This window comes from Carcharhinus amblyrhynchos, chromosome 12 (assembly GCF_965287045.1).
Source record: "Carcharhinus amblyrhynchos chromosome 12, sCarAmb.v2.hapA, whole genome shotgun sequence".
NCBI classification, from domain to species: Eukaryota; Metazoa; Chordata; class Chondrichthyes; order Carcharhiniformes; family Carcharhinidae; genus Carcharhinus; species Carcharhinus amblyrhynchos.
In genome coordinates, this window is record NC_137335.1 from 5,257,182 (window position 1) to 5,284,240 (window position 27,059).

The following is a 27,059-nucleotide window of genomic DNA, read 5'->3' on the forward strand; positions in this document are numbered from 1 at the left end:
ATTTAAAGTTTATTTATCAGTCACAAATAAAGCTTACACTAACACTGCAATGAAGTTACTGTAAAATTCCCCTAGTCGTCACACTCAGGCACCTGTTCGGGTCAATGCACCCTAACCAGCACGTCTTTCAGACTGTGGGAGGAAAGTGGAACACCCGAAAGAAACCCACACAGACACAGAGAGAAAATGCAAACTCCACACAGACAGTGACCCGGGCCCCTGTGCTGTGAGGCAGTAGTGCTAACCACTGCGCCGTCAAAACAAGAATCTTGCTTTCTGACGAGGGGCGAGATGCTCCAGCCCTGTACACCACTGGATTAGTACAACTAGTCAAAGGCTCTAGAGCCAGGGGCCATAATCTAAAAATTAGGTCCAAACCTTTCAGAAGAGATGTTTGAAAACTCTTCTATGCACAGAGAGTGAGGGAGGTTTGGAACTCTCTTCCTCAAATAGCAGTCGATGCTGGTTCAAACGTTAGGTTTAAGTCTGAGATTGACAAATTTTTATTGAACAAGAGCATCAAGGGATATGGGCGTAGGGCAGGTACATGGAGGTGGGTCACAGATCAGTCACGATATTATTGAATGGCAGAGCAGGAAGAAACTGTTTGGCCCATCAAACTTGCACAGAGAACAATCCCACTCAGGCCCCATCTCTGTAACTCCACAACTTTACCCCTGACAATATGAGGGTATTTGACATGGCCAATGCACCTAACTCACACATCTTTGGACTGTGGGAGGAAACTGAAGCACCCGAAGGAAACCCATGCAGACACCGGGCGGAATTACAGACTCCCATACAGACAGTCAACCGAGGCTGGAATCGAACCCAGTTCCCTGGCGCTGTGGGGGCAGCAGTGCTGCCCAGTAGCTACAAAACCCAAGAGAATCCTGCCAGCAGCTCTGATTGGTTTAAGAAATTAAGTTACAGAAAGAAGTATTTAGCAGGGTTCTCCCAACCCTTTAGGTGGCACCCGTCCCAAGTGTAATAGCAGTCGTATCCAATCACTTTTGCAGTACTGCTTCCAATACAGCGGCAGTGCTGCCTGGACCGTGACTAACAGCAGTCTCCTTTAATTATCGTCAAGATAGAAATTTCCTAAGGCCCGATCAAATGGCAGTGAGCTTACACAATGAAAGATGAGGATCATATTCCAGAATTACAGCAAGAAGCAATAAGATTTTCCCCTTTCCTTTCTTTTAAAGTTTGAGTCACAAATCCAAACTATCAGTTGCCAAAGATATTTCAATTGAATTATCCTCCTCTGCCCTATTTCAGTCTGCTCCTACCTTCGAGATATGTATACAACTTAAATCCACACCACCTCCCGCTATCCACTGACTCCAAAATGTCTCTATACATATGTATAAATCACTTGAAACTGGGCCACTTTGTCTGCCTAAAAGGGCACACCTTGGCTCCAGAGATAGTCCGTTCTACAAACCAGTCAGTCAAAACATAAGACATAGGAGGAGGAGGGGGCAGGCCATTGGGCCCCTCGAGCCTACCATACCTGTCAACAAGATCATAGCTGATCTGATCTAGCCTTAACTCCGTTTTCCTGCCTGTCCCCTATAGCCCTGGACACCCACGTCAATCAAAAATCTGTCTTTATCAGTCTTGGATTTATTCAATGATCCAACCTCCACAGCTCACTGGGGGAGAGAATACCATACATTGGTGACCCTCTGAGAGAAGAAGTCCCTTCTGATCTCTGTCTTAAATGGGAGACCCCTTATGTTGAAACTGCAGTGCCCCCTGGATTCTCCCACAAGGGGAAACATCCTGTCAGCATCTACACTTACAAGGCCCCTCACAATCTGGTATATATCAATAAGACCATTGGGTTACTGCAGCAAAGACTCACAAAGTTATCAATGGACTAGTGACGTGGGTGACTGTGGTTAGAGTTTGGATGTTCTCCCCGTGTCTGTGTCGGTTTTCTCCCGCACTCCAGAGATGTGCAGAGACTGGGGAAGCAATGGGCTAGTGGTATTATCGCTGGACTATTAATCCAGAAACTCAAATAATGTTCTGGGGACCCAGGTTCATATCCCACCACGGCAGATGTCAGGAATTTGAATTCAATAAAAATATCTGGAAGTAAGAATCTACTGATGAGCATGAAACTATTGTTGATTGTCAGAAAAAACCATCTGGTTCACTAATGTCCTTTAGGGCAGGAAATCTGACGTATTTATCTGGTCTGGCTAACTGTGACTCCAGCGCCACAGCAATGTAGTTGACTCTCAACTGCCCTCTGAAATGGGCCGAGTCACTCAGTTGTCAAGGGCAACTAGGGATGGGCAATAAATGCTGGCCAGCAGCGCCCATGTCCCATGAATGAATAAAAAATAGGTTAGATGGATTGGCCATACTAAATTGCCACTTAGTGTCTAAAGATGTGTAGGTTAGGTGGATTAACCATGGTAAATGCACGGGAGTTACAAAGCTAGGGTGGAGGGGAGGGCAAAGTTGGGATGCTCTTTTGGAGAGTTGGTGCAGACCTGATGGGTTGGATGGCCTGTTTCCGCACTGTAGGGATTCAATGATTCTATGTCAGCTTTAACTGGGCTTTGGCCTTTCAAGATTTTATTTGATAAGATGGATTTTCATTTTCCTTCACATTAATGGATCTGCTCAAGTTTCCATTTGAAACTCATTGTGAAATCCCTATTTGAAAACATAAGCCTTTTCATGTCTATTTTTTGGGTTGGGGGGGGCTGCTGGGGAGAGATGGTTTGACAAACTTACAAACACCAGCTGGAATGAAATCCCGCCAACACCACGGTGGCACATTATTAGCACTGCTGCCTCACTGCGCCAGGGACACGGGTTTGATTCCCAGCTTGAGTCACTCTCTGTGCAGAGTCCGCACATTCTCCCCGTGTCTGCATGGGTTTCCTCTGGGTGCTCCAGTTTCCTCCAACAGTCCGAAAGACATGCTGGTTAAGTGCACTGGTCACACTAAATTCTCCCTCAGTGCACCTGAAAAGGCGACTAGGGGACTTGCACAGTAACTCCATTGCAGTGTTAATGTAAGCCAAATTGTGATACTAACTAAAAACACATCAAGAGTTAACGAAGCAATGGTTACTCTCCGAATGTTGAGCATCTGAGGCTTAAAGAAAAATACTGACTGCTAATTATCGCACAGTCAAACTTCAGGGTCAACCTTAACCCCCAGCTTACAATTTGCCAAGAACTCAATTTCTGAAAAATAACTACACTTGGATTCACCAGTGGAGAAAGTTCTCAGGTTTAAAAACTTAAATTAAACCACAGCAGAAACTTGTGTTGAAGTGTAATGAGAAAAAAAATCCAATAATTATTTTGTTACCTTCACAAGATCACAACCTTGGGATTCAATTTATAGTTCCCAAAAAAAAACAATTCACATTTCTGCCATAAAATACTTCCATATAACACCAATGAAAAAGTCAATTTTACCCAAGTTAATTCACATCAGTCCATCATCTCCGATTCTACAAAAACAATAGAGTTTAAATCATGTCCTTTTTACCCACATTGCTTGGACACGATGGCAAGCAGTTGCTCTACCGGGCTACCAAAGGTCTCTGGTCTCCATGAAACATCCATGCCAGGAATGCACTGAGATGTCATGTTTAACACACCGGGCTGCAGAATTTTCCCATCCCGCCCACCGTAGGAGTCGTAACAGATCATGCAAAGGTCATATGACCTTGGGCAGGATTTTCCCTACACCTTGGGGCCTATTCCTACTTCTATTTTCTATGTTTCTATGACTGAAATAACTCCTCAGAGGCCGGTGTCCCTTCCTTAGATTCCCTTTCTTTACGAACCCTATTCCACTCCTGAGAACACTTCAGGTACAGTCAGAATCCAGAGTGTTAGTAGCCCTGACACTCCTCAATATATAGATATATATACAGCTGAGGCTGCCTGGCTGATCGTTAGCTCAATCGGGGATCTCGTACTTCAAGGACCTCGTTGTGGTCATTACAGTGATCTTGGTCTAAGAGTGAGCAACTCACTTCACCAGTCCAGGCTGTTTTCACAGTAAAGAAGCTACTGAATGCTCCTTCAACACATGATGCTGCACTCACAAGTTACTAACACATAGAAACACAATCCTTGAAACAAATGCATCTGTTTGTTGAGATTTCCCCTCAAGTAAGGAAGCCCGTCTTCATCTGAAAGGCAGTTTGAAAACCTGGGGCTTTCAAGTGGAAACAAGAGGCAAAGGTGTTTCCCAAGGAGCCCTCACAGATGTATTAAATCACATTGCAGCCAATCGAGTACTTTCGAGTGGAGTCACTGTTGTTGTGGAGGGAAGGCGACAGCCAACCAGCACATAGCCAGGACGGAGGGAGGGGGCAATTCTTCTGCCCCCCCCCCTTTGAAATACTGCTACTGGATCTTTTGCATCCACCTGAGAAAATGATGGGGCCGTGTGATAAATGTCTCGTTCAGGAAGGCGGCATCACTGACAGCACAGCACTCTCCTGGTACTGTGCTGGCAGCGTCAGGCACGATTTTCTGCTCAGGTTTCTGGAGTGGGTGATGGTTTAAATTGCCCCCTGAGGTGGTCCACTTTGGTAGGAAGAATGGTAGGAAGGACTATTACTTACGGGGCAAAAAGCTGCAGCAGGCGACGGTGCGGAGGGACCTGGGGGTCCTTGTGCATGAGTCGCAAAAACCCAGCTTGCAGGTGCAGCAGGTGGTCAGGAAGGCGAATGGGATGCTGGCCTTCATAGCGAGGGGGATTGAATATAAAAGTAGGGAGGTCTTGCTGCAGCTGTATAGGGCATTGGTGAGGCCGCAGCTGGAGTACTGTGTGCAGTTTTGGGTGCCGCACCTGCGCAAGGATATTTTGGCCTTGGAGGGAGTGCAGAGGAGGTTTACTAGGCTGATGCCGGAGTTGAGGGGGTTGAGCTATGAGGAGAGGCTGAATAAACTAGGCTTGTACTCGTTAGAGTTTAGAAGAATGAGGGGAGATCTCATTGAGACGTACAAGATGATGAATGGGATGGATAGGATAGAGGTGGAAAGACTCTTCCCGCTCAAAAAAGACAGTAGGACTAGGGGGCACAGCCTCAAGATAAAAGGAGGGCGGTTTAGAACGGAGTTGAGGAGGAACTTCTTCACTCAAAGGGTGGTGAATCTCTGGAATTCTCTGCCCGTTGAAGTGGTGGAGGCTGCCTCGCTAAATATTTTTAAGACGCGGGTTGATGGGTTTTTGATAGGAGAGGGGATTAAGGGTTATGGGGAGAGGGCGGGAAAGTGGAACTGAGCAGCGACAGATCAGCCATGATCTTATTGAATGGCGGGGCAGGCTCGAAGGGCTGGATGGCCTACTCCTGCTCCTATTTCTTATGTTCTTATGTTTGCCTGCATACAACATGTCACCCTCATCCCAATTCATTCAAATCAAATAAAGCCCTCCATCCATGGCGATTAAGACATTATAACAATAAAACCAGATAACTGAGCAAGTGAAATATAATTGCACTCTCTCATCAGTTCATTGTACTTGTATATTTTTTTGCACAAATTGCTTTGTGTGGCTTGTACACACCAGTGCTGTTAATCCACCAAAAACAATATCTATAAGGTTTCAGGCGGATAGTTTGTTGAAGTCCAACTCTCCCCAGCCCCCACACATCGAACCTCGACACATCATAATAATGGAAGGAAGTGATTATATAAACTGTCATTCAGCCAGGAGGCAAAAGATTTATTGCGTCAGGTAAGACAAAGAAAGGAAAATCCATTAAGAAAAATGTAATAGGATCCCATCCAATCTTGGGTGAATTTAAACTGTTTCAGGGAAGGAAGGCAGTTGGCATTGAAAAGTAACAAAGGCACCTCATGGTTGCTCTAGCAACGGGCAATATGTGGAAGTCATCTGCGGTCAGAGGTGATGGCAAGACCTAATAGGAAAAAAGACCTGCACTTCTACAGCGTCTCTCATGGCCACAGGATATCAGAGCGCTGTAATGCCAATGAAATTGTTTTGAAGTGTATTCACTGCTGTAATGTGGGGAAACATAGAAGATAAGAGCAGGACGAGACCATTTGGCCCTTCACGCCTGCTCTGCCATTCATCATGGTCATGGCTGATCGTCCAGCTCAATAGCCTAATCCTGCTTTCTCCCCATAATCTTTGATCCCGTTTGCCCCAAGTGCTATATCCAGCCGCCTCTTGAATACATTCAATGTTTTGACATCAACTACTTCCTGTGGTAATGAATTCCACAGGCTCACCACTCTTTGGATGAAGAAATGTCTCTTCATCTCTGTCCTATATGGTCTACCCCGAATCCTCAGACTGTGACCCTTGGTTCTGGACTGCCCCACCACCAGGAACATCCTCCCTGCATCTACTCTGTCTAGTCCTGTTAGAATTTTATAAGTCTGAGACCCCCACCTTCTTCAGCTGAACTTTCCCATCAGGGCAACCAATTTGTATGCAGCCAGCTCCCACAAACAGCATGAGATAATGACACAGATAATCCATTTTTGTGATGCTGATTGAGAGATAAATATTAACCAAGATTATTGTATCAATATGTAGAAAGTCCAACAAGGGGTGGTGCATGCTGCATCTGGTTCTGGGGAACAAGGTCGGACGAGTTTTCAACGTGGCAGTGGGAGGCATTTTAGGAAAAACGACCACAACATATTATGCAATTCTTGGAACTTGGGCATCGCTGGCTGGCCAGCATTTATTGCCCATCACTTGTTGCCTTGGAGGGCAGTTGAGAGTCAACCACATTGCTGTGGCTCTGGAGTCACATGTAGGACAGAACAGGTAAGGATGGCAGATCTCCTTCTCTAAAGAACATTAGTGAACCAGATGGGCTTTTCCAACAATTGACAATGGTTTCATGGTCATCAGTAGATTCTTAATCCCAGATATTTTTTATTGAATTCCAATTCCACCATCTGCTGCGGCGGGATTCGAACCCGGGTCCCCAGAACATGAGCTGAATTTCTGGATTAATAGTCTGGTGAAAATGCAACTAGGCCATCTTCTCCTCAAATTTGTTGTGGACAAGGAGAAAGATGGCCTGAAAATGGTTGAATTGGGCGGCGGGAAGGCAGATTTTATTAAAATAAGGCAGGATCTAAGAACATAAGAAATAGGAGCAGGAGTAGGCCATCTAGCCCTTTGAGCCTGCCCCGCCATTCAATAAGATCATGGCTGATCAGAAGTGGATCAGTTCCACTTTCCTGCTTTCTGGCCAATGTTGACCGGGAATAGCTTCTTGCGGGTAAGTCTACAGCAGGGCAGTGAGGGGCATGGAGAAAGAAGCTGGGTAGAGTACAGATCCATCCAACATTTAGAGGGGAACGTGGGACCAATAAGTTCAGGAAACCCTGGACGTCTCGAGTAATTCAGGACTGGATGAGTGCGTCACTAACCAGAGATCATAGATTAAAAATCATTGAGAGAAAAAAAAGAGGGCTGGTGAGAAGAATTATGATTTGCAGAGAGAGCTGACAGGAGCTGGGCTTCTCGACATGAAAAAGTGATGGAAGTGACACGGTTTTAAAAGAGAGTCAGATAGTTTCTTAAGGATGAGAAACTTACAGGGTTATGGCAAAAGAGCAGGAATGTGGGACTAACTTTGACTGCTCGTTTGAGGAGCCAGTACAAGCTTGATGAGCCGAATGGCCTCTTTCTGTGCTGTAAGCTTCTTTAATTCTCCGAAATCAGTCAGTGGATTTTCCATGGCTCAACGGCCGCCTGCAGGACTGCCAGTTGTGAGGAAGAATCTTAAGAGTGGGCGGTACAGTGCCACAGTGGTTAGCATTGCTGCCTCACAGTGGCAGGGATCCAGCTTCAGGTCACTATCTGGAGTTTGAATGTTCTCCTCGTGTCTGCGTGAGTTTCCTCCGGGTGCTTTGGTTTCCTCCCGCACTCAAAAGATGAGTGGATTAGATCAATTGGCCATGCTAAATTGCTCCTTAGTGTCAGATGAATTAGCAGGGTTACAGGAATAGGGTTTGGGTGGGATTGTTGCCGGTACAGGCTTGACGGGCTGAACGGCCTCCTTCTGCTCCGAAGATCTGTATTGTGCATCCTATGAGCCGGCACATGGATTGATCTGATCCCTTTTCCTTCATCAGTTCTGTTAAGTATTTCCAGTTTGGTTCCGTTTATGTAGATAAAACACCATGGGAGTAGGTGGGGAGTTCAGGTATTTCCCACATGCCGGGGCAGACTCGAAGGGCTGAAGGGCCTCATCTGTCCTGTGAGATGCTATCAGGCTTTATTAAGAGAATGTTTCATTTTAGTATTTGATTTGGACCAGGTGAAGATACATTAATGTCAAAAAACATTTACCGAACATGTAAAGATTTGCAGCATTTCAAGGTGAACGTGGTTAAATTGATTGACCAGGTCTGCGTTTCGGTAAACGTACACGTGAGGTACAGAAGACAAAGACCACACAAGCGGAAAGACGGCTGTAAAGTTATCACAGTCCATTCAAAGTGACAAGATCTTTCATGTTCTGTAATGTTCATCCATTTGCACAAGACAGATAAATCCCTTCAGAAAAGAGAGATACATCACAGTTGGGGCCTTCCTCTCTGAGTTAAGTGTCAATGGAAAAATCTGCTGCCAACACTGAGGCACTAAAATATCAGTGGGAAGAAACCCAACTGATATGAAATATTCTCAGCCAGAATAAGCAGCACTGCACAAAAATAGCAGGCACGTAAAAATACTCTGCTGCACTATTCTTGAACCTAAGGAGCTCACAAGAGCTGTAAGTATTGCGGACAACTGACCTTGGGTTCCGGCTCCAAAGTTCATAGGTGTCAGGAGTCCGCTGTTTCGTGTGACAACAATGGGAGTCCGCATTGCCTCTGCTACACCCAGGGCAGCAAAGAAGTCCAGCGTGGACCGCTGTGTTCAGGGGGAGGATGCTGGATCTCTGCCTGACTCCTTCACCTCAGCTTTGCATTCATCTTGTGTGGTTTTCATTCATGGAGCCACCTTGGCCTTTGGATGATCATCATCAGTGCTCCACTGGGTGATTCTGAAGTCCAGGAAAGCTACCCCCCCCCCACCCCATCTCCCCCACACCACCCCCACCCCTCCATACCCCCAAACCCAACCCCGCCCCAAGACCAACAGCCTGGAAGCTGCCCAGCCACACACAAGCCTAATCAGGAATTCTAACTGCGGACGGATCTCGAGCGATTGAGCCCTGATTTTTTTAAAAAATTCATTCGTGGGACATGGGCGTCGCTGGTTGGCCAGCATTTATTGTCCATCCCTAGTTGCTCTCGAGGAGGGTTGACTCGCAATGCCGTTAGGGAGGGAACTGCAGTGTGTTGACCCAGCAACTGCGAAGGAACGGCAGACGGTGAAATTTGAATTCAATAAAAATATCTGGTATTAAGAATCTACCGAAGACCATGAAACCATTGACGATTGTCGTTTAAACCCCATCTGGTTCACTAGTGTCCTTTAGGGAACCTTTTGGGGTTATTGGTGCTGCAGGTTTGATGAGCCGAATGGTCACCTTCTGCTCTGTAGGGATTCTATGACACTGTGAAGGAAATCTGCCATCTTTATCTGGTCTGGCCGACACGCAACTCCAGAGCCACAGCAATGCCCTCTGCTCTCTGAATGGGCAACACCCGCATCCTGTCAAAGAATAAAAATAAGGTAGGCTTTACAGCACACCTCAAAAGGAGGAAAGCAATGTATGAAGCAGAGAAGTTTAGGGAGGGAATCCCAGAGTTTAGGGCCCAGGCAGTGACGGCATGGTCACCAAAGGTGTAACAGGGCGACACGATGGCACAGTGTTAGCATTGTTGCCTCACAGCACCAGGGTCCCAGGTTCAATTCTGGCCTTGGGTCACCATCTGTGTGAAGTCCGTACGTTCTCCCTGTGTCTGTGTGGGTTTCCTTCAGGCGCTCCGGTTTCCTCCCACACTCCAAAGATGTGCAGGTTAGGTTGATTGACCATACTAAATTGACCCTCGTGTCAGTGGTATTTAGCAGGGCAAATACGTGGGGTTATGGGGATAGGGCCTGGGTGGGATTGTGTTTGGTACTGACTCGATGGGCCAAATGGCCTCCTTCTGTACTGTATGCATTCTATGATTAAAGTTGAGGGTGTGCAAGAAAACAGAATGAATGGCGTGCTGGGAGCTCTGGGGCTCAGGTTGGTTATCCTATCAAGGCAATAATCTGTCAATGTATACAGTTGAATTAAAACCAACTTCCTGATTTTTATGCCGACATTAATGCAGTCGAGAATTTTGCCAGGGTCAGAATGACAAATTCATAAGCAAAAAAAAACCTTTTCCAATAAAGCAGATGCAATTCGCAGCAATTCAGCTCCAGATCCATCAAGTTTATTCGTATCACAGAATCCCTACAGTGCAGGAATAGGCCATTCAGCCCATCAAGCCTGCATTGACAACAATCCCACCCAGGTCCTATCTCTGTAAGCCCTGTATTTGCCCTACTAGCCCCCCTGACATTAAGGGGCAAATTATCCCGGCTAATTAACTTAACCTGCACATCTTTAGAGTGTGGGAGAAACTGGAGGAAACCCACACAGACACGGGGAGAACATGCAAACTCCACACAGACAGTCACCCAAGGCCAGAATTAAACCTGAATTCCGGATGATCTGAGGCAGCAGTGCTAACCATTGCATCTCCGTGCCGCTCACGATTGCGTCATCGCACCATATCACAGGACATCTTTTGCCACTTAGAGAATGCGCACAAGTACAGGCTATTGCAGGTGACCACTCTCTGCCACTTGCTACTCAAATCAAAAGTCGCTTGCAACTCACTGCTCATCTCAATCAACCGTTTATATTAAAAGAAGGTGGGCGGGATTTTCCGACCACGCTCGCCCCAAAACCGGAAAATCTCGCCCGAGCTAAACGGACCTTTCCAATGGTCCGCCCCTCACCCGGTACGAATCCCGTGGCAGGCGGAAGGGGAAATTTCACCTTGCTTACTCCGGGGAGAAGCTGAAACCAAGCAAATCCGCTGCAAGACCTCAAATAACACCTTCACGTGAGTTTGCAAACAGATTCAACACAGAAGACAAGTTCATCGACATCACTCTGGCAGTTTTAGATGAAGGGAAGAGAAGGAATCTGCTTTTCAAGAGTGGGATCACTGCAAAATCAGACGGATATTTTTTGCAACATAATTGTATACTTGCCATGCACCCCGAGTCAAATACCTAACATAAAGTTACTTTCACTCTCAAGACCTTACTTTATAACTTGACAGGTGTGACCGTTAATTATAGCGTTAAGCCATTGGAACATGGAACAGACGTTGGTCATTGCAAAGCAAGGCGGGTGTTGCTGCATTTAATTCCACCACCAAAAGGGGCAAACCCAAGATCTGAGCCATCGCACAGAATCACTCACATTTTACACAGCTTCTCACATCAAACAGAATTAATTGCTAGGCGAGAGCGGGGGGGGGGCGCGAATCAGCCTGCAAGTAAATATTATCGTCACATTCCCTTTCCTTCAGGTACAAAAATACAATCGCACCGCTGCCCACTGGTACTGAAAACGTCCAGGGATGCCGCTGGAGTGTAACCGATGCACTTAATTAGCCGGCTCTCTGCGCCCACCGTACGTGCACACAACAACATGGAAGTGAATCCCACCCCCCTGCCGCCGCAACCTCCAGCAGCAAGATCGATCACTGAAAAGATGGTCACCAATACTCCAGCCAGGCTGCTCAGGATAAAACGGGATTACTCACGTTTTGCAGGAAGGTCGTAGCCGGGCGTGATTTTGGCCTCCCCAGTGTTACATCCGTTGAGTTGGCGACACGCTGACAACAACTTAGGCCCAGCGGCCCTGTGGATACAGCCATCAACTGGAAGACAAAATAGAACGCAGGCAATCAGAAACTTACAACTCCACATTGGTCGCCACAATGTATTGTGTTACCGCCAGTTATGAAAGTAAACAACAACAGCAACAACAACTTGCGTTCACGTAGTGACTTTGACAGAACTCCAAGCTACTTCACAAGAGCATCATCAAACTACGTTTTACACCGAGCCACAGTAGGAGATATTAGGGGAGATGGCCAAAAATTTGGCACTTAGGTTTTTAAAGGAGTGTCCAAAAGGAGGGAGGGGGAGAGAACTAGAGTGGGGGGGGAGGGGGGCGGGGAGAAAGAGAGAGAGAGGGGAGGGGGGTTGGGGGGCACGGTGTGCAGGCAGGGAGGTTTACAGAGAGAATTCCAGAGCTTGGGGCCCAGGCAACAAAAAGAACAGCCGCCAATAGTGGAGTTAGCAGCATGGTGGCACAGTGGTTAGCACTGCTGCCTCACAGCACCAGGGACTTGGGTGGAGTTCTCTCCATGGATTCTGCACGTTCTCTCCATGTCTGTGTGTGTTTCCTCCCATAGTCCAAAGATATGCAGGCTAAGTGGATCGGCCACAGAAAACATGTGGGGTTACAGGGGGTAATGACTTCAGTCAGGCCACTGAGGTTGGCCTATTGGAATATGAACTCCCTGACTAAGGATCCAATTGATGGGCCAATCAGGAAGCCTTTTCCTTGTATTTAACCGGGAGTGTCAGTTCCTCTGGCACTCCCGGAGGTAGACTGCTGACTGCGAGCGCTGTGTGCTGCTGTTAGAGTTTGTAAATAAAGGGATTTTGGTGAAGGGACTTCAGTCTCCAAAGACTCATTACACTGGGATAAGACAGGGCAGAGGGCCTGGGTAAGATACTCTGTCAGAGAGGCGATGAAGACCCCATAGGTCGAAAGGCCTCTTCTGCACTGTAGGGTTTCTATGATTCTGTGAATGATTTAAAATCAAGGAATCTGCAGGAGGCCAGAATCCCAGGAGCGACCGAGACCAAACAAATTGGCACCAATTAGAATTAAAATAATCTTATTTGCTCAATTTGAAAACAGGCCCAACATCACCACACAAACCTCACCTGGTGGCATCATTCGCAGGATAGAGGACTAATCTTACAGAGTGGGGTCTTTGCCAATATTAGCTGGATTTTTGAAAGGAAAATAGCAATATTGCCTGGGTATGCTCGGAAAGTTACTCACATCATCAGCAGCAAACCTACAGTTTGGGTCTCCTTTTCTGAGGAGGGATGTTCTTGCTCTTGAGGGAGTGCAGCAAAGGTTTACCAGGCTGATCCCGGGGACTGATGTATGAGGAGAGATTGACCAGGTTAGGATTGTTTTCATTGAAGTTCAGATGAATGACAGGGGATCTCACAGAGACTTACAAAATCCTAACAGGACCAGACAGGGAGGATGTTCCCGGTGGTGGGGGGAGTCCATAACCTGAGGATTCAGGGTAGACCATTTAAGACAGATGAGGAGACATTTCATCACCCAAAAAGTGGTGAGCCTGCGGAATTCATTACCACAGGAAGCAGTTGATGCCAAAACTTAGAATGCATTCAAAAAACAGCTAGCTAGAATACTTGGGGTGAATGGGGTCAGAGGTTATGGGAAGAAAGCAGGATTAGACTGTTGAGTTGGATGATCAGCCATGATCGTGATGAATGGTGAGCAGGCTCGAAGGGCCAAATGGCCGCCTCCTGCTTCTATCTTCTATGTTTCTTATGATTAACAGATATCACCTTTAATCACACCATTAAGATGTTAGCATGTAATAGGAAGCATGAGAATTTATTTTAACCAATATGTTGTGCTAATATGCTGCTTGAGAGGGCAGAGCAAGCAAACTCAATAGTAATTTTCAAAAGGGAATTGGATAAATAATTGAAGGGAAAAGCAGTGAAGTGGGACTGATTGGATAAATTCTTCCAAAGAGTCTGCATAAACAGCTTTGCTGACCTCCTGCGCTGCAGTAGTCAACTATTCTATGAGGCATGATATGTGGCTTGGATGCCATGGTCAACGGCATCATTTTGAGTCATACGTCAAGTCAAGGGATCTCCCATCACCTAGCAACAGTGATGTCATCAAGCAGGGTAAGCAGCCAATTACATTAAAGCATCCTCATAGTCAGCAACTCAGGAAGTAAAAACCGCTAAACATTTCCATTTCTAAGAAAAATTTTACTGAGTTAAAAGCAAATGATCATGACAGGCGCATGTGAGTAAGCTGGAAATTGAAATGTCATAAACAAACTCAAAACTAAAAGGCAAATTTCATCATAATGGGGCGGCAGGATGGCATAGTGGTTAGCATTACTGCCTCACAGTGCCAGGGACCCATGAATAGAAGTTACACCTCTATTCATGAAAGCCTATTCTTGATTGGTAATTGGATCAAAGGTTATAGGAAAAAGCAGGAGAATTCCAACCTTGGGTGACCTGTGGAGTTTGCACATTCTCCACACACGGGCTGTGTGCGTTTCCTCCGGGTGCTCCGGTTTTCTCCCATAGTCCAAGGATGAGAGGGTTAGGTGGGTTGGCCGTGCTAAATTGTCCCATAGTATCAGGGGGATTAGCAGGGTAAGTATGTGGAATTATAAGGATAGGGCTTGGGTGGGATTGTTGTTGGTACATGCTAGATGGGCCAAATGGCCTCATTCTCCATTGTAGGGATTCTATGATTCTGTAAAGGAGAAATCTGCCACGCCAAAAATATAAAACAAACATATTGAGGTTGAGAAAGCTGTGAATAGAATGCCCTGTTAAAACCTCATTCATCAAAAGTTTTTACAGCAAAAATAATTGTGTAGAAGATAACTTCTGCATCTGTTCACTGAGGTTGTGAAACTTCTGGTGTTTGCCATTGTTACTGTCTCTCTGAAACTGTCAGCAACTTCTGGAGTCCACACATGTGCAGTTAAACATGTAAATCTAGAAGTTAAGCTGCCTGTAATGCTATGCTTTTTCAAAGGGTATTCTGTTGAGTTCTCCCAGTTAATTAGAAATCACTGAATTGATGAAGAACTTCCATTCTGACACTGTTATTTTCATCGTAGGAACATGAAAAAGTTACACCTTGTTGCATGAGGTGTAACCGGGAGTTTAAAAACTGTCCTGATTTCAAAAATAATATTAAACTGTCTCGCTGCTCCATGAAAGAGTAATTTATATTTGCTCAATGTCAAATTTTTCCAATTTGTCAAACGGTTGAGCTTTTGATTATAATAAAAAAAGTTTTAAATATAAAAATGTAAGATTGATGATATTTTAGCTGCAGGCCTGGATAGAGTGGACGTGGGGAAGAAGTTTCCATGAGTAGGAGAGATCCGAGGGCACAGCCTCAGAGTAAAGTTAGAAGCGAGATGAGGAGGAATTTCTTCAGCCAAAGAGTGGTGAATCTGTGGAATTCATTGCCACAGAAAGCTGTGGAGACCAGGTCATTGAGTATACTTAAGACATAGATAGATAGGCTCATGAACAAAGAACAGTACAGCACAGGAACAGTTCCGATGGTCCTCCAAACCTGTGCTGATCATGATGTCTCCTGAAACTAAAACCATATGCACTTACGGAGTCTGTATCCTTGCATTCCCATCCTATTCATGAAAGCCTATTCTTGATTGGTAAGTGGATCAAAGGTTATGGGAAAAAGCAGGAGAATGGAGTTGAGAAACTTATCAGCCATTATTGAATTATTGAAGACTCGATGGGTTGAATGGCCGAATTCTCCTCCGATATCTTATGATTTTATTTAACCTCATGCGTGTGTGTCATTTATTCCCACTCTCTGTAAAGCATGAGGTTAAAAAATGAGGAGTTCAGTGTTTTTAACCTCTTGGTTTTCTGTCTATGGGGATACCGCAAAGCCAATGGCTCACCCCGCCTGATGACATTAACTCGACTGGATGCCTAGGGAACCTCTTAATTTGACGCGTGACTCAAACGCTATGGGAGAAAGGGAGAACTTATGCCACAGTGAATGCCAGATCTTTGCAGGCTTTCTTCGATGTCAACACTGCGTGCCATCATTTGGCGACAACTGCAAAATCCAGCCCAATATGCTATAAAGTTTGTTTTATTCATTCATGGGACACAGGCGTCACTGGCTGGCCAGCATTTATTGCCCATCCCTAGTTCCCCTTGGAGGCAGTTGAGAGTCAACCACATTGCTGTGGCTCTGGAGTCACATGTAGGCCAGATCAGGTAGGGGCAGCAGATTTCCTTCCCTAAAGGATATTAATGAACCTGATGGGTTTTTCCAACAATTCTCAATGGTTTCATGGTCATCAGTAGATTCTTAATTCCAGATATCTTTTATCGAATTCAAATTCCACCATCTGCTGTGATGGGGATTCAAACCCGGTCCCAAGAACATTTGTTGAGGTTCTGGATTAATAGTCTAGCGATAATACAACGAGACCATCGCTTCCCCGTAAGTTTACATCGATACAAAACTGCTTCACATTGTGTAATGTGCCTGGCTTCCATGCAACTGATAGAACTCTTCACTTTTAGAAGCATGACTCACTCCTCTAACAAAAATGGAGGAGGAGGAGCCATTATATCAATACAAGTTTTTTTTAAAAAAAAGATACATCAATTATACATATAAAACCAAATTATTAATATGCAACCAGTTTTGAGGATATGAAGCGTTCACTCGGGAGCTGCTGAAACTTAATGGATGGCATATTTTGTGTTCTTTCAAATGTCAGTTTAGATTAGGCAGATGATGAAAACTAGAGGAGAATTACAAACAGTATCCTCTACCCACCCACATGAAACAACAATTACATAACAAAGATCTTCCCATCAGCGCTTCCATCAAAACTACAATTTTGTTAAAAAGGACAAACCTCCGCAATGCCTTACTCCCCCAAAACATTCTTTATTTCTGATCTGTAGACCTTTTTTAGTTGTGTAATTATAACGTGAGATGGAAGTTGGTGGACAATTAAAAGTTTGAAAACATGTTATCAATCTATCTCAACATTTCTTGGGACATTGCACTGTGTTGAAGGCACTGTACGAACACAAGTTGTTGGTGGTGCCTTACAACACTGCAGTGCTGTCACAGGCAGAACTTCTACAATGAACACCGTAGTAGAGGAGGAGGTCATCAGCAAAGGCATCGCAACTCTCAAATCTGAACACAGTCAACAATAATCAGTCACATTGGACATTGCTTCCTTTGCTTAGCAACCTAGCGCATACAAATTCTTGGTTTCGGTGTTGGACTGTATAAATAAGTGCAGATACTCAAACACAGCTGCATCAGAGAAGTAAATCTATTTATTAATTTACCACCAAGGTAGAATGATGCAACTATACCTACCTCCCTTCACTTATCTCTGGCCATATCTCAGTCGATTACGTGTTCATTTCAATAAAACTCGGATAATTTTATGAAGGTATATAATCTATAAATACATTGTCCTTATAAACAGACAATAATAAAGGGTCTGGTTGTAAAGTGCTTCTTCGGTAAAGTGCTTCTTATACCCTGGGGTAATATTTTAGCATGAACAAGAATTCACTGGGGCAAGAGATTTGATTTGATTTATTATTGTCACGTGTATTGGGATACAGCGAAAAGTATTGTTGCTTGAGCGCTACACAAAGCAAACTGTTCAGAGGGTACATAAGAGAGAATGAAAGGAGAGGATGAAGAATACAGTGTTTCAGTCATAGCTAGGGAAAGATAATCTTAATATAAGGGAGATCCATTCAAAAGTCTGGCAACAGGGAAGAAACTGCACGTGATCTCAGACTTCTATGTCTTTTTCCCGACAGAAGGAGGTGGAAGAGAGAACGTCCGGGGTGCGTGGGGTCCTTGATTTACTGGCTGCTTTGCTGAGGCACCAGGAAGTGTAGACGGAGTCAATGGACGGGAAGCTGGGTTGCGTGATGGATTAGGCCCCCAAGGTTATTTGTAAATATTTAATAACAAAAACAGTTCCCTTGCAAGCTGAGCAAGTCCACTAGATATATTCCTGGGTAAAACAGTAGAAAGTCTGACAACGCCAGGTTTTAGTCCAACCTATTTATTTGATAATATACTCACAAGCTTTCGAGGGACACCCTCTTCTTCAGGTGAATGGAGAGTTCTGGCCTCAGACAGAGCATATAAAGCACATTGTGCTTTATATGCTCTGTCTGAGGCCAGAACTCTCCATTCACCTGAAGAAGAGGGTGTCCCTCGAAAGCTTGTGAGTATATTATCAAATAAACAGGTTGGACTAAAACCTGGTGTTGTCAGACTTTTTACTGTGTTTACGCCAGTCCAACGCCGGCATACCCACATTAAAACAGTAGAGGCAGAGACCAGGGGCGGAATTCTCTACAGCCGAGTCATGATGGGGCAATGCCGGAAATAGCAGCTGGTCAAAAGTCCATCAACATTGGTGGGTCCGGAAGATTGTTGGCAGCAGAGGACATAAAATTCCATCCCACATTTCCCTCATTTACAAAATAGCACCATCTCGATTGCATACTTCAAAAACAGAAAATGCTGGAAAGTATCAGCAGGTCTGACAGCATCTGTGGAGAGAGAATAGAGTGTTTCGAGTCTGGATGACCCTTCATCAGAGCTAAGGGCAACGGAAATCAGGAGAGATTTATATTATGAGGTTGGACGGGGTCTGTAGTTGATTTGATTTGATTTATTACTGTCACATGTATTAGTATACAGTGAATAGTATTGTTTCTTGCACTCTACACTGACAAAGCATACCATTCAAAGAGAAGGAGAGACCGCAGATTGTAGCTTTACCGTCATAGCTAGGGTGTAGAGAAAGATCAACTGAATGCAAGATAGGTCCATTTAAAAGTCTGATGGCAGCAGGGAAGAAGCTGTTCTTGAGTCGGTTGGCACGTGACCTCACACTTCTGTATCTTTTTCTCGACTGAAGAAGGTGGAAGAGAGAATGTCCGGGACCCTTAAATATGCTTAATTATTGGACAAAGGGAACATAAATGAGGATGAAGGCAGCAGAGAAAGGTCCTAAAAGTGTCCATTAAGTGACCAGGATGTGTGAATGGCAGAACAGAGGTACAGATGGTTAAGGCAGTTGCCCTGAACAACTGCCAATTACACATTCTGATGACTGAAGGGAGATTTTTAGTACCTTTCTCAGCCTTATTCATCCCTATTTACAATCCCTTTGCCCACTTACAGCCCACCACCCAACCTCATAATATAAATCCTTCCTGATTTTCTTTACGCTTATGAGGGGTCATCCAGGCTCGAAACGTTGGCTCTATTCTCTCTCCCCCGATGCTGTTAAACCTGCTGAGATTTTCCAGCATTTTCTGACTTGGTTTCAGATTCCAAAATCCGCAGTATTTTGCTTCTACAATTGCATATTCACTTGCCAAGGCTTCTTTGCCACAGAACGTGCTGAAGAAACAGCCGGATGAGTTTGAGGCCACGTCAGACCATTCTACTGGGGTTACCAGCTTTGACATGTGAATCTCGTTTCAGTGGTAAGGTTTCAAGAGAAAGAAAGCTGCTCTGAAAACTTAACATGTGACCATCTCATCTCTTTGAAAAATGTGACACTCTTGACACTTCATTGCTCCTCACTCTCATCAAAGGCAACATGTACAAGTGAAACTGATATACTAAACGGTCAAGGTCTGAGCTCTTAGTCTTCAATCAGAATAAAAATGTTGTGAATTTCTCATGCATTTCTCACCGGGGGGCACAATTCATAGAGGCACAGAGGCCACACGTGCCATCAAATCCATGCTAGCTCTCTCCCGAGCAATCTGCCAGCCTGTTGCTCTGCTCTCTCCTCGTAGCCCTGCAGGTTTCATTCTCTCAAGTACCTATCCAATTTCCTTTGGAAATCATTAATTGTCTCCACTTCCACCACTCTCAGAGGTAGAAAGTTCCAGACCGTCACCACTGGCTGTGTAAAAAAGTTCTTCCTCTTCACATTTGGCCCAAAACCTGAAATATATCCTTCTCAGAAAATGCTGGAAAATCTCAGCAGGTCTGACAGCATTGGTGGAGAGAGAATAGAGCCAATGTTTCGAGTCCAGATGACACTTCGTCAGGACTAAGAGCAAAGAAAATCAGGAGAGATTTTTATGATGAGGTTGGACGGGGGCTGTAATGGACAAAGGGATTTAAGTGAGGAGACAGTAGGCTGAGAAGGATGCTAAAAATGTCCATTAGGTGATCAGAATGTGTGAATGGCAGAACAGAGGTACGACAGTTAAGGTAGTTGCTCTAAACAAGCCCCACTCACACATTAATGGGAAAAGTTTTTTTTTGTCCACCTAATCAAAACCTGTCATAATCTTGGGCACCTCCATTAAATCTCTCCCTTTGGTCAAAGGAGAGCAATCCCAGTTTCCAAAAATGATCTTGCAACCAAAATTGCCCAAAGTGTCTCAGTGTCATCGATTTCAGGAAGCATATTGGAGAACATGTCCCTGTCTACATCAATGGGGACGAAGTAGAAATGGTCAAGAGCTTCAGATTTTCAGGTGTCCAGTTCACCAACAACCTATCCTGGTACCCCCATGCTGACACTATAGTTAAAAAAGCCCACCAACGCCTCTACTTTTTCAAAAGAGTAAGAATTCTCACAACACCAGATTAAAGTCCAACAGGTTTATTTGGTAGCACGAGCTTTTGGAGCGCTGCTCCTTCTTCACTCACCTGATGAAAGAGCAGCGCTCCAAAAGCTCGTACTACCAAATAAACCTGTTGGCACTTCAACCTAGTGTTGTGAGACTTCTTACTGTGCCTACCAAATAAACCTGTTGGACTTTAACCTAGTGTTGTGAAATGTCTCGCTGTGCCTACCCCAGTCCAATGCTGGCATCTCCACATCATTTCTTAGAAGACTAAGGAAATTTGGCACGTCCGCTACGACTTTCACCAACTTTTGCAGATACACCATAGAAAGCATCCTTTCAGGGTGTATCACAGCTTGGTATAGCTCCTGCTCTGATCAAAACAGCAAGTAACTACAAAGAGCTGTGAATGAAGCCAAGTATCACACAAGACAGCCTCCCATCCATTGACTGTCTACATTTTCCACTGCCTCAGCAAAGCAGCCAACATAACTAAGGACCCCACGTACCCCTGAGTCTCTCTTCCACCTTCTTCCATTGGGAAAATGATACAAAAGTCTGAGGTCACATACCAACCAACTCAAGAACAGCTTCTTCCCTGCTGTCATCAGATTTTTGAATGGACCTCTCATTAAGTCGATCTTTCTCTACACCTAGCTGTGACTGTAACACAACATTCTGCACTCTGCCCTTTCTTTCTCTATGAACAGTATGTTTTGCTGTATAGCGTGCAAGAAAAAATACTTTTCTCTGTATCCCAATACATGTGACAATAATAAATCAAATCAGATCAAAACATAACGTTGCAGTGAGATTTGGCTGGGAGGGGAAGGGTCGACCTTTCTGACACCAGGAACCACAATACCCCTGTTCCTCTCACGCCACCCCACCAGCCGAAATGGTATCACATCAGGGACTGGTCCAGGATCTGTATAGGGGAGAAGGGTGGCACCAGTGTGGAGAATCAACCCAATACTTAGTTACTCCGCAAGGCAGTGAAATGATTCCAAGGATCAGCAACATCAGGAAGAACTCAGGTTTAAATGAACTCCATGATTAATTGGAACAACTTTTTATTAGAAACCTGCGCTAACAGAAAAATCTAATGTTATTAAAAGGGAGATTAAAGCATATCTTGATGGTCTGTTTAAATTAGTTTTAATTTTATTCGAAATCACAGCTGCTTCAAATCAAAATACTGTATAATTAATCTATTACAAACTTGGATCAAAGTTCACATACTTGCCGCACAATCTATGTCACAATATGCCAGAAGTTAATCACAGCCCAATTTTCTTCTGAATTACTTAGTGGCTGCCTCATCTTTATTGCCTCCTTCACTGGCCTCTTCAGGGCGGATCAGTGGCATAGTGGTTAGCACTGCTGCCTCACAGCGCCAGGGACCCGGGTTCGATTCCCAGCTTGGGTCACTGTCTGTGTGGAATCTGCACATTCTCCCTGTGTCTGCGTGGGTTTCCTCCAGGTGCTCCGGTTTCCTCCCACAGTCTGAAAGACGTGCTGGTTAGGGTGCATTGGCCATGCTAAATTCTCCCTCAGTGTAGCCGAACAGGCGCCAGAGTGCGGTGACTGGGGAATTTTCACAGCAACTTCATTGAAGTGTTAATGTAAGCCTACCTGTAACAATAATAAATAAACTAAAGAGAAAGCAAATGGAATCATCTTCTCCAAATCTATCCCATTGAGCCTTTCCACAATCTTCGAGATTTCTATCAGAATACCTCCTCACTCTTCCTTCCAGAGAAAATAACTCCTGCACGTTCCATCGCTTCTGAAAGCTGTCACTCACAGTTCTGGCTTCTTTCTAGAGAATATTGTTTGCATTTTGTCCAATGCCTCTATACCTTGTCCACACACCAAGAGACATCAGTGATAGCAAAGCACTCTGAATGGAAAAATCTAGCTTTCAGATGAAAATTCTGGCCAGGATTTTCCAGCCTTGCACATGGGGCATTTTCTGGTGGTAAAAGCAGTCTGCCAGTGGTGGGATCTTCCAGTGCCCCCACACTCCAACAATTCGTCAGTCAACTCATCCATCCTTGTGAAGCATTGCCTTCCTTCGCCAATCGGAGAGAAAAACATTAATTACCCAAGTGGACGATGCTCGACTCTCAGGCGATCAGCCTTTGCCCCCCATTTTCAATATTTTCATATGTGGTAAAGACGAACATTCAAAGAAAATTACAAAAAGAAATCCAATCTTTTTGAATGTCCTGATGATTTTTCTCCCGCATGGCACACAGCAGCGAGCTGGAGATTGTTCTTTCAACTCCTGAAGACTCCTGGCCAATCCTGGAGGGTTGATAACCTCTTAAGCAACATTCAATCTTATGTCTCCATTCATCCCTATACCTTCAATCAAATATTTTATTTCATATATCGGTGACTAAAAATTAAGCAAAATACAAGTGTATTTGCATGTTACAGTAGCACAATGGTGAGCACAGCGTATACACAAGATCTGCACTGATGAGGAGGATCACAACAGACACCTCCAGATGCTGAAAGATGCCCTCATAAGAACAGGATATGGTGCTCAACTCCTCGATCATGTTCCAATGTGCCACAGTGAAAAACCGCACAGACCTCCTCAGAAGACAAAGCCAGGACGTGCAGACAGAGTACCCTTCGTTGTCCAGTACTTCCCTGGAGCAGAGAAGCTATGACATTCTTCCCTGGAGTCTTCAATATGTCATTGATGAAGACGAACATCTCACCAAGGCCATCCCCACAACCCCATTTCTTGCCTTCAAACAACCGCACAACCTCAAACAGACCTTTGTGCGCAGCAAACTACCCAGCCTGCAGGAGAACTGTGACCACAACACCACACAACCCTGCCACAGCAACCTCTGCAAGACATGCCAGATCTCAAGGATGATCTCACGTGAGAACACCATCCACCAGGTACACGGTACATACTCTTGTGACTCGGCCAACGTTGTTTACCTGATACGCTGCAGGAAAGGATGTCCCGTGACTTGGTACATTTGGGAGACCATGCAGACGCTACAGCAATGGATGAATGAACATCACAGGCAAAAGTGTTGTCTTCCTGTCAGGAAACACTTCAGCGGTCACTGACATTCAGCCTCTGGTCTTTGGGTAAGTGTTCTCCAAAGCGGCCTTCACAACATGTGACAATGCAGAATCGCCAAGCAAAAACTGATAGCCAAGTTCCTCACACATGAAGACGGCCTCAACCAGGATCTTGGTTTCATGTCACACTATCTGTAACCCCCATGACTTGCCTGGGCTTGCAATATCTCACTAGCTGTCCTGGCTGGAGACGATTCACACCGCTTTAATCTGTGCTTAACCCTCTCTCCACTCACATTGTCTGTAAAGACTTGCGTTCCAACCATTATCTTGTAAACTGATTTTGTGTCTATGAATGCCTTTTTTTGTGAACACAGCTCTTCATTCACCTGAAGAAGGAATGACACTCCAAAAGCTTGTGCTACCAAATAAGCCTGTTGGGCTTTAACCTGATGTTGTGAGATTTCTTCCTGTGCTTCACAAAGCCAGGAACCTAGGTTCGATTACTGGCTTGGGTCACTGTCTGTGTGGAGTTTGCACATTCTCCCAGTTCTGCGTGGGTTTCCTCCAGGTGCCCAAGTTTATTCCCACAGTCTGAAAGACAAGCTGGTTAGGTGCATTGACCCGAAAAGGCACCAGACTGTGGCGACTAGGGGAATTTCACAGTAACTTCATTGCAGTGTTAACATAAGTCTTACTTGTGACTAATAAATAAATTTTAAGTGTGGAGAAGGAGGAGGAGAAAGAGAGACAGATGAAAGTGTAATAGGAACATTAAAGCAATGATCAAATCCTTGCTTTGCAGCATCACTAAGCACAAATCTTACAGCTCATTCCAATTTTAATACAAATTACAAATCACATCTGTTGCGTGTGTTTAACACCCCCACGGTTTAGATCTGCAAGAAGAATTTATATTATTAAAACAAATGATGAGGAATTATAGTTTCCTGATATCCAAGAGTAAAAATAGCTGAGTTTATTTCTTAGTGTCACAAGTAGGCTGACATTAACACTGCAATGAAGTTACTTTGAAAATCCCCTAGTTGCCACACTGTGGGAGAACTTAGCATGGCCAATGCACCTACCCAGCAAACTGTGGGAGGAAACCCGCACAGACACGGAGAGAACATGCAGACTTCACACAGACAGTGACCCAAACCGGGAATCGAACCCGGGGTCCCTGGCGCTGTGAGACGGCAGTGCTATCCACTGTGGCAACACCGTGCCGAAGTAAGTTGTAGCAGTTTGAGTGATGGTGCCACAGAATTACTCTTTCGCTGCGAGCACCACATACCAACAGAATCAACCAAAGCAGCAGTTCGTGTCCATCAGTGGACCTGTCACTGACGGAAAAAAAGCATCAGAAAAGGATAAAAATAAACTAAATTGCCTGCACACACTCACTCAAACGTTCATTATGGAGAAATTGAACAGGAGTAAGCAATTAGTCCAATACAGGGATTAAGATAATGGATGATTCAAAACTCTGCTCTGACAGTTCATATTACCTGAATCCCCACCTCTACCCCCCCCCAAACATGCAATTATTCCTTTGTAATCACTTCTGCTATTTATTATTATTACCCAAAGGGATATTAATTTGCGAAGATTAATTATAATATCACTGTCTTCAAAATAATGTTAACACCTTTTTTCACCAACTTTAATTTTAAAAAATGACTTTAACGTCACGATAATCAGAGGCTGTGCTGTAAGCGTTGGTACAGAATGAGGCCGAGCGATGTATGGGAGGCTATATAAAAGTGATAAGAAAAAGCTGATGATTTTCAACATCAAAACGTGGATTATTATCTGAACGGAAGATGAGATTGTGGTCGCTTGGCCAAAAGATTCATAAAATCCTAGAATCCTCATATCCTGACAGTGCACAAGAGGCCATTCAGCCCATCAAGTCTGCACCAACTCTCTGACAGAGAGGTCCTCTACCCCACCCTATCACTGCAAGCCCATACATTCCCCACGGCCAATCTGCAGAGTATGGGCCACAGGTAGATCCTTAAAGGGAACAATCGCCACAGCATACATCTATAGAAGCAGAGTCCCACTGAGGAAGCAAGTGTGAGGAAAATAACACAGAACCTCAATGACCTGCAAATCGATTGGTACCAGCAGACTGTCGTCAACTGGGAGCCGTTCAGATTCGTAACAGCAACTTTTGCACACTAGATATTAGTTCAACAACACTTAACATGGAACTGTCTCAATTGCTTAGTTGAAAAATAGGTAGGGCAGTAATGTTTTAAGCGCTAACGCTAACTATTGCTAGAAACTTGGAGACCAGGTGCATAAAGTGGCTTTTATAAAAATTTGCAATGTCGGGCTTTTCTCCTTACTCTGTTCTCCCCACATTCCCCCGCTTCTCCGTTTCTCTCCACATTCCCCCCACTTCTCAGTGCACCCCTTGGGTGGGTGCTGATAAGCCTTAGTCCTTGTTCCAGTCTCTCTTCTACTCCTACATATTACCCACTCGCACCCAGCCAATTTAGTGACAGTCAGAGAGTGTGAGGCTGAGTGCATGTGTGACGGATCAGTGCATGTGTGAGGGATCAGTGCGTGTGTGAGGGGTGAGTGTGTGTGTTTGTATGTATGTGGGCAGAGGGGTGGGTGGATGTGATAGAGACCATAGTTTGGGTACAACAGTGGGAAGCGAGATTTTAAAAAGGTGGAAGAATGAAATGATGGAAGAAATGAAAATAAACATATTAAAAATGCAGACATATAAATAAATAAGACAAAATGAAATGAAATAAAATTCAATGGATGGAAGTGGAGAGGAGGCCATTTGGCCCCTTGTGTCTGTACCAGTTTTCTAAATGAGGGTCATGACTTAGTACCATTCCCCTGCCTTTTCCCCTTTTGAAAGGCAGTTGCTGTGTAGGGGATGCAGCAATCAATTTGCACACAGCAAGCTCCCACAGACAGTAATAGAACATAGAACATTACAGCGCAGAACAGGCCCTTCGGCCCACGATGTTGCGCCGACCAGTTACAAAACAATGACCCACTAACCTAAACCAATCCCTTTTCGTCCATAAATGTGGTAATGTGATAATGACCCAGATACTCTGCTTTGTATGAAGTTGACTGAGGATAAACATTGGCCTGGACACTGGAAAGGGCTCCCTGCTCTTCAACATAATGACATGGATCCGTTCAGTTCCACTTGAGCAGTTCAATACCTCATCTGAGAGGTAGCACATTTTTTTGATTATAGTTTGATTTTTATTGTCACATATATTGGGATACAGTGAAAAGTATTGTTTCTTGCGCGCTATACAGGCAAAGCATACCATTCATAGAGAAGGGAAGCAAAGGGTGCAGTGTTATGGTCATAGCCAGGTGTAGAGAAAGATCAATTTAACGTGAGGTAAGTCATTCAAGAGTCTGACGGCAGCAGGGAAAGAGCTGTTCTTGATTCAAATGGTACATGATCTCAGACTTCTGTATTTTTTTTCCTGACAGAAGAAGGTGGAAGGGAGAATGTCCATGGTGCGTGGGGTCCTTAATT

At 44.7% G+C, this 27,059-nt stretch overlaps 1 protein-coding gene across 2 annotated transcripts in view; it reads right to left on the minus strand.

The window, feature by feature from the left end:
• Nucleotides 1-27,059, minus strand: part of macrod2 (mono-ADP ribosylhydrolase 2) — an 855,710-nt gene that overhangs the window by 572,002 nt on the left and 256,649 nt on the right. For both annotated transcript variants that reach the window (XM_080200007.1, XM_080200006.1), the window contains exon 6: nt 11,758-11,874. In XM_080200007.1, coding sequence (XP_080056133.1) covers nt 11,758-11,874 — 117 coding nt within the window. The remainder of the gene's footprint in view (nt 1-11,757; nt 11,875-27,059) is intronic.